Source organism: Pinus tabuliformis, chromosome 2_1, assembly GCF_031772625.1.
Source record: "Pinus tabuliformis cultivar Carrire ecotype Pingquan chromosome 2_1, CPIR1, whole genome shotgun sequence".
NCBI lineage: Eukaryota > Viridiplantae > Streptophyta > Pinopsida > Pinales > Pinaceae > Pinus > Pinus tabuliformis.
Genome location: NC_142299.1, coordinates 504,620,752 through 504,628,313, shown reverse-complemented (window position 1 = coordinate 504,628,313; position 7,562 = coordinate 504,620,752). Strand labels below are relative to the sequence as shown.

General features: G+C 37.1%; 1 protein-coding gene and 1 pseudogene across 1 annotated transcript; both read left to right on the top strand.

Moving 5' to 3' along the window:
- The first annotated feature begins 830 nt into the window (after positions 1-830).
- Positions 831-1,526, top strand: LOC149201156 (mitochondrial fission protein ELM1 pseudogene; annotated as a pseudogene).
- Positions 1,527-5,666: 4,140 nt separating this feature from the next.
- On the top strand, positions 5,667-7,062 carry LOC149201155 (jasmonate-induced oxygenase 2-like). Its single transcript, XM_089401212.1, has 4 exons — positions 5,667-6,136; positions 6,365-6,551; positions 6,642-6,740; positions 6,823-7,062. Exons 1-4 carry the CDS (start codon positions 5,667-5,669, stop codon positions 7,060-7,062), a joined length of 996 nt encoding a protein of 331 aa, XP_089257338.1.
- The last annotated feature ends 500 nt before the right edge of the window (positions 7,063-7,562 follow it).

The following is a 7,562-nucleotide window of genomic DNA, read 5'->3' as shown; positions in this document are numbered from 1 at the left end:
GTTGTTGTGGAAGAGGAGCAGAATCTGGAATAGCTCCAGGTGAACTGTCGTAAAGTAATCTAGCATTCTGAAACTAGATGGGCTTTGAATAATATGGAATATGAAAGGAAACCTCCTTGTCATATCCAAGACCTATTTTGCACTTATTATGGACAAGCTCTTCCCAAGGTCTGATGATGGGCTTGGGAAGTGAAAACTGAACTTATGCATCTGCATGTACAAATGCTGCTTCATTGGGTACTAAATCTGAAAGAACTTCAAAAATATTGACTTGTTGCTGATGGGTATCTGTCTCAATGTTCTTAACAAAAATATGTTGAGAATGATGACTCCATTGTTGTAATTCTTCCCGTTGTAGTTGAGATTCAATCTGTAAAAAATCAATTTGTTCTTGTGCATATTGTAGACAAGTCTAAATTTATGAGTGAGAGCCTTTTTTAATTTGGAATGTGTCATTTGAAGTAGATTGTATCAGAGTTTTCAAGAACTCTAATACTTCACCAATTTGGGTCATTTTCTCCAATGTCAAATTTACACTTTAAAATTTGTTTACAACTATGAACCAATGTCACTACAAAATATTCTCTACAAATGTGCAACAAACAAATAGTGTGCAATATCCCTTTAATGCAGGCAATACTATTGATTTCTCAAGTCTATTTTATCCATAAAGACAACAACATTGGTGCAACCATATAGCTCAAAGTTTACCCATATAATTCAACTCATTTTCAATGCAAAAATATAGACAAAGACAAATGGTGAGCTCGATCAACATACAAGATATTCGATGTTGAAATTAGGCATAAGCTTCAATGCAGAGAGTAATAATGGCTCGTGAAATTACAGACAAAGAGGGACCATTGCTGGTTGTTACGTCTAGTCGGGACACAGTTTCAATTGTGAGTACAATAAAAAGACTTACTCCCCAAAATACATTTGTAATACAGATACAACACCCGAGGTGTTAACTCAATCGATTTGACTTGGTGGTAACCCTTCACCATGATTTTCATGCTTTGACTCATGTTGGACGTCAACAAGTTCCTCATTTTCTATGGAATTGGATAACTCCTAGAGAACCACCAGATAGAAACGTGGTGCTTACACTTGGAGCTTTGCACGAGGCTGATTTTGCCACATTACGAATGGTTGCTGCACAGTGGCATGATGAATTACAACCACTTGCAAAGCCATTGCTTGTTGTGAATATAGGGGGACCTACAAGACATTGTAAATATGGAATAGACCTTGCTGTGAAGTTAATAGATGCTCTATATAAGGTTCTTGGTAAATGTAAGATTGCACGCATTTCTTTCTAGAGAAGAATGCCTCTTCAGGTGTGTAACATAATGTGGAAAGAATTTGGTAGTCATCGAAAGGTCTATATTTGGGATGGCCAAGATCCAAACCCACAAATAGAGCACCTTGCATGGGCCGATGCCTTTGTAGTCACAGCAGATTCAATGAGTATAGTAAGTGAAGCATGTAGTACTAGGAAGCTAGTGTATTTCATTGGAGCATAATGCCAATATACCACTTTTGCAAACACTTTCCACATGGTTTTAGGCCATGCAAAGCAAATTCAGCTTATTTTGGTTGTTCAATAAAGTTTAACGCAGCAGCAGTCAATAAAATTTAATGCAACAACAACCATGTCATAGCATTAATACAAGTTTTGAACCAGCAATACTCACAACATCAATGCTAATCCATATCCATCATAAATTCAATGTAGAGAGATGAAACATATACCCAATGCATCGAGAGATATTTGCTGCCAACACAGATGTAATTCGAACCATTCTATGTAGAGCTTTGAAACAACATCCAATACTTCTCTTCAAAAACTCAACACTCCATTTCTAGTCAATGACACTCCCTTTCTCATCGAGAGCTCCATTCCAACGTAGTCAAATATCATGATCAACAATTAATATATTCTAGTGACATGACCAAAGATTTAATGTTTTGATTCATTGACTTTCACAAGAACTGCTTCAATTCATTTCTCAAGACTTCAAATAAAGTCACAGAAAATGCACCAGGAGTATGGACTTGGAATCAATGCACAGCTAAAATGCAGAGGTAACGTTTGAACTAGGAATGGAGAAAGAGCGCACAACTTCTGTTGGTTTGCAGAAACAGGCCTAAGTGGAAGCATGAAATTGACAGAGAGTGTTAGAGTGTTGCATTGGTAGAGAGGGATAGGTCTTGCGATATTCCTCTTCGCAGTCGAACGGGCGAGTTTGCTCACAACAGAGGAATGGCAGAGCTGATAGAGGTAGCAACTTTTATTGTAACAAATGCTCAGAAAGGTATAATCAGGAGGAGAGCATTGGTTTACAAAGGCCACAAAAATAGGTTGCTCACACTTGAGCAGGGCAGGAGATCACCTCCTCTGATACCATGTTAAACACACACATGGCAAAGACAAATATGAAAGATAAGTAGGAGAGTTCACTTATTATTAACAAATGATATACATTTATAGTACATGGTGTGACCCTTGGATTCATATTCCAAGTGGTCTCTTGGACTCCTTTTCGTTGTTCAGCTTCCACACCAACTCTTAGAGGATTAGGTGTCCAACACTTTTCTCCCTCTGTGTCTTTCTTCTTCCTTCCCTTTCTCTCCTTCTCTCTCTCCCTTTCTCTCCCATCTCCCTCTATCTCTCCTCCCCATCATTCTCTCTCTCTCTCTCTCTCTCCATCTTTGCGCCTCCCTCTCTCTCTTTCTCTTCTCTCCCCACATCTTCTCTATAATCCCTCCTCTCCTCTCTCCCTCTCTGTCTCTCCATCTCTCCCTTCTTACTCCCTCTCTTTCCACCTTTATCTCGCTATGTCTTTGTTCTTTCCTCACTCTTTCTACCACATCCTATCTCTTCTTTCCTCTATCTCCCACCTCCCTCTCTCATCTCCCCCCATCACTCTCTCTCTCTTTCTCTCTCTCCACCCTCCAACCTTTTCCCTATCTCCCTCCCTCCCTCTCTCTTCCCTTCACTTTTCTTGTTGTCATGCCTAGATCCTTAGTTAACATGGATCTATGTTGGTTCTTACTAATACTATTTGTCTTATATAAATTTCACATCTTTAAATATAAAGTTATTATCATTTTTAGTTTTATTCAAACCTTAATTTAATTTCTATGGGAATATTTTAGTAGTCATGAAGATAGAGGGTTTATATACATCTAAAAATTAATTATAACCCTTTTCCTATTAGATTCAGTTAAAAAAAGTTTTTGAGACATATTTTTGGTGATAATCACATCAAAATTATTTTTCCGACACGTTTCGAACCAACGAGTGTGGTTCATCGTCACCACAAGATGAAAAATCAGATCAGTTAAATAGTGAGACAGATCGCTCCAACGTCTAAAAAGAAAAGATTAATTTTGAATAGACAAAAAATTAGGGGAAAAATATTTACTTTCAATTTAAATAAATAACTAAAAAATAAACATGTTTCAAAAACTTGATATGGATCACACAAGCCTAAATTCTATAAAAAATGATATAAAATTAAATTAAAATAGAACAATTTTTATTGTAAAATCAGATTTAGTTTTTTGGCATGTGTTATTGATAAGCCATGGTTTTGTAACAAAGCCTATTTATGAGTTACTAATATCTATGGTAAAGTGGGGGTGAATATCGATGGTTAAGAATCTTGTTATATTGTTATAAATTATTTTGATTGTGAAATAGGTTATGATTGTTTAGAATGTGGTACTGATAAGCCATGGTATTAGCCCATGCTATTGTAGCAAATTCTATTCACAAGTTCATAATATCAATGACAAAGTGGTGGTGAATATCCATGATTATGAATCTTGTCATATTGAATAAAATATTTTGATTGTGAAATAAGTTATGTTTTTTGGGCTTGTGGTATTGTTAAGCCATGGTATTGTAATGAAATCTATTTACAAGTTAACAATATCCATGGTACAGTGGGGATGAATATCTATGGTTAAGAATATTTTCATATTGTTATAAAATAGTTTGATTGTGAAATAAGTTATTTTTTTTGCATGCGTTATTGATAAGTATTGGCCCATGGTATTGTAACAAAGCCAAATTTCTACAAGTTACTATAAAGTGAGGGTGAATATCCATTAAGAATCTTGTGATATCGTTATAAAACATTTTGGTTTTGAAATAAGTTATGGTTTTTGAGCTTACCATATTGATAAGACATGGTATTGGCTCATGGTAATGTAACAAAACTTATTCATAAGTTAATAACAAAATCAAAATATAACAAATTGAATTGTATTATTTTTATTACTTTAACTTTTTATTATTAATTTAACCAATACTCACCAACCACTTCTGACTTATTATTATTTAATTAAACCAACATTTAGAATAGTTTACATACTTGCATTACATCTACACATCTACTTTAAGCACCTCTCACAATCACAAGTTAATAACAAAATCAAAATATAACAAATGGAATTTTATTATTTTCGTTATTTAACTTTTTTTTATTAATTGAACCATCATTTACTTACCCCAATTACTTTAACTTCTTATTATTATTATTTATGAAATTGGCTCCCAATTACATTTAACTTATTATTATTATTTTTTTTACTTTTAACTTAATATTATTATATTTTTTTTATGAAATCGGCTCTGCTGTCACGCAACCTTCTAACAGTTACAAATAATAGAAAGCCTTTTTTTTTTGGCCCGGCGGAGCCTTATCTATATCTATGGTTTCCACGTCGTTACGACAATGTAGCTCCCGTTGAACGTGAAGCTGGAGACATCGGTTGCAATCTGCGTGCGAAGTCACTTATTAATTCCGAAAATTTCAGGTTGTTCAAATGGAACTAGTTTGATTATATCCGCATTTCTGGTTTTGATTATATACGCATTTTTTAATGTATAAAGAAAGTTGAAGCAGTCTTAAGTTAGGGATGATAAAAGATTATATTTTTTATTAATCGCAAGTTAATCAACGCAATTTCACATGTAAAGAAAGTGGAGGGAATTTTTTTATTTGGATATATAAAGACTGTATTTTTAGGATCATCGATGCGAGGCTTAGCTTTCATCGCTTTGACTTAATTAAATATGTATTACCTCTATAGAATCATGAAAGAATGCAAAGTTTCCGATTTCCATGTATTATTTCTTACATGGCATGTAATACCTCAAATAACATGTGATGATATATGGGAGATTCCCATGCAAACTGACTTTCAGGCACTGACCACTCAACGCTATCAATAACTTATGTCTCCAGAACGACCACGAGGCCATGTTACACACTTAGAAATTCTATTATCTCGAGGGCACGTAGTCGTCACTCTTCATGAGGTAAGTCAGTTTTTGAGTGGCTGATTATGATGCCTAGTCGACATTCTCCCCTTTTGGTACAACGTCACGTTTTCCCATCCTTTTTCTTGAGTTTAATAATCCCCTTGTATTATTTTAACATCTTGTGCTCAAATTCCTCGCTCCGGGCATATATACGACCTCTGGGATGGCAAGGGAGAGAATGCGGTAGATATCTATTTGTGAGATTAGGGATGGCAAGGGAGAGAATGCGGTAGATATCTATTTGTGAGATTACGGACTGCTAGCAGTCCCTTTTGCTATTTATATTGTTCAGCACTTTGATCAGTTGTGTTTTGGACATTACCATCCAATGGAGTGGCCTGAGACAATAACCAGAGTCCAATGTATTTCGGAGAGCGGCATTGAATGCTTGCCATCCAGATACATCAGGCCTGATCACGAGAGGCCCCCGAAGTTGCGGCTGTTAGCAGAGGAGATACCCATCATAGACCTCGCTGGTCTCTACGACGAACGTCGGAATAAGACCATGGAAGACATATCAGATGCATGTAGAGAGTGGGGATTCTTTCAAGTTATTAACCATGGAGTTTCTGCGAAACTTCTCATATCCGTACGTGAGGTGTCGAGAGAGTTCTTTTGTCAGCCGTTGGAGGAGAAGCAGAAACACGCCAACGATCCTTGGACTTACGTTGGATATGGTAGTCGAACTGGTGTGCAGAAAGGTGCGATTCTCGACTGGGGGGATTACTATTATCACAACTACTTGCCTCTCTCCATACGAGAGGAGGACAGATGGCCATCCAAACCGGATGAATACAGGTGATGCAGGAACTCCCTTTCCATTCAACGTTGCATTTTTATTCTTCGTTTATATTCAAAATTCCACTTGCATGCATCTATATGGAGTCAATGGAGCATCATTTACAAGTTTCATTACGGAATCTATATAGTTCTTTATTTTTATCCTAATTCTGAGAGTGGAAGTGATGTTTGTCGGTTGGGTTGCAAGATAAAACAGGAAGTGCTCCTTTTCTCTTGTTTGTGTAGCTACTCTGGAAATTACATTATTGCTTCTTTGTGTCGACATCACAAGAGTATAATGAAGGAGTACTGCGAAGGAATGCTGCAACTCTGTGACACCTTGCTGTCTGTGTTTTGGGAAAACCTGGGCCTGCCTCCGGACCATCCAAATGAAGCTTTTGCAGGCGAGGAGGGAATTGGGATTTCTGTTCGAGTCAGCTATTATCCCGTATGCCCACAACCGGAATTGACTTAAGAGCTGTCCCCTCACTCCGATCCTGGAGGAATAACCGTTCTGCTTCAGGATGATGTCGTGGGCCTCCAAGTTCGCAAAGGCGACTATTGGGTGGCTGTGCGGCCTGTCGTTGATGCTTTGACGATAAACCTAGGCGACCAGATGGAGGTCAGTATTTCGATTACTTTTTTCATTCACCCGTCAAAATCCGCCGATTGTCATAATTCTTTCTATTTCTTTCTTCGGGCAGATATTGGCAAACGGAATTTACAAAAGTGTGGAACACAGCTGCCTTGTGAACTCGAAAAAGGAACGAATGTCGATCGCGGTTTTCTGTAACCCTAATGGAGACAAGGAAATCGGGTCTCTAAAGGAGCTGATTGATGATTCCAACCCGCCGAGATACGGAAAGATGAAGTTCAATGAATACAGGATGTTCATTCGAACAAGTGGGCCTAAAGGAAAGAGTTACCTGAAATCCAACATATAATTTCGATGAAGCAGCCGAATTATAAGTTCTTGTACTGGTGCATATGCAAGACAAACATCCTGTGAATAAGTTCTTGTAATCCAAACATAGAATAATCACGCACAAATAGGTTGAATGTGTTACATAGATTCAATCAGTTTGTGCATAGTCTTACGAGACAAGTAATACCCCCGGGTTGCCCGCATAAAATAAGCGTTGTCCACTTTGTATTTGGAAATTCTATATACATCTTATGAATGGTTTCGTCTAGTCTGTTGTCCAAAGATGCAGCTACATATACCGATGCAAGTTTTATTGTGATTTGGATGTATGTATATTTCAGTGTAAAATAATATTTGTGACGGGGTCTCCTGGGAGACACACGTGAAGTACCCGCTTTGGCATTTAAATCCGAATCCTTATTCACATATCAATGACGTTGACTTAATTTAGGAATACGCGAAGCCGAAGTATCCAAATAATGGAGACAACAAAAAGCTTTGGCATTTAAATCCGAATCC

What these genes read in the sequence shown, in the direction of transcription:
- LOC149201155 (XM_089401212.1), top strand. Translation starts at nt 5,667, where the DNA reads ATGGAGTGGCCTGAGACAATAACCAGAGTCCAATGTATTTCGGAGAGC. An exon ending in TCCAAACCGGATGAATACAG is followed by an intron (nt 6,137 to 6,364) that starts GTGATGCAGGAA and finishes TTGTTTGTGTAG; the next exon opens with CTACTCTGGAAATTACATTA. An exon ending in ACCTAGGCGACCAGATGGAG is followed by an intron (nt 6,741 to 6,822) that starts GTCAGTATTTCG and finishes TTCTTCGGGCAG; the next exon opens with ATATTGGCAAACGGAATTTA.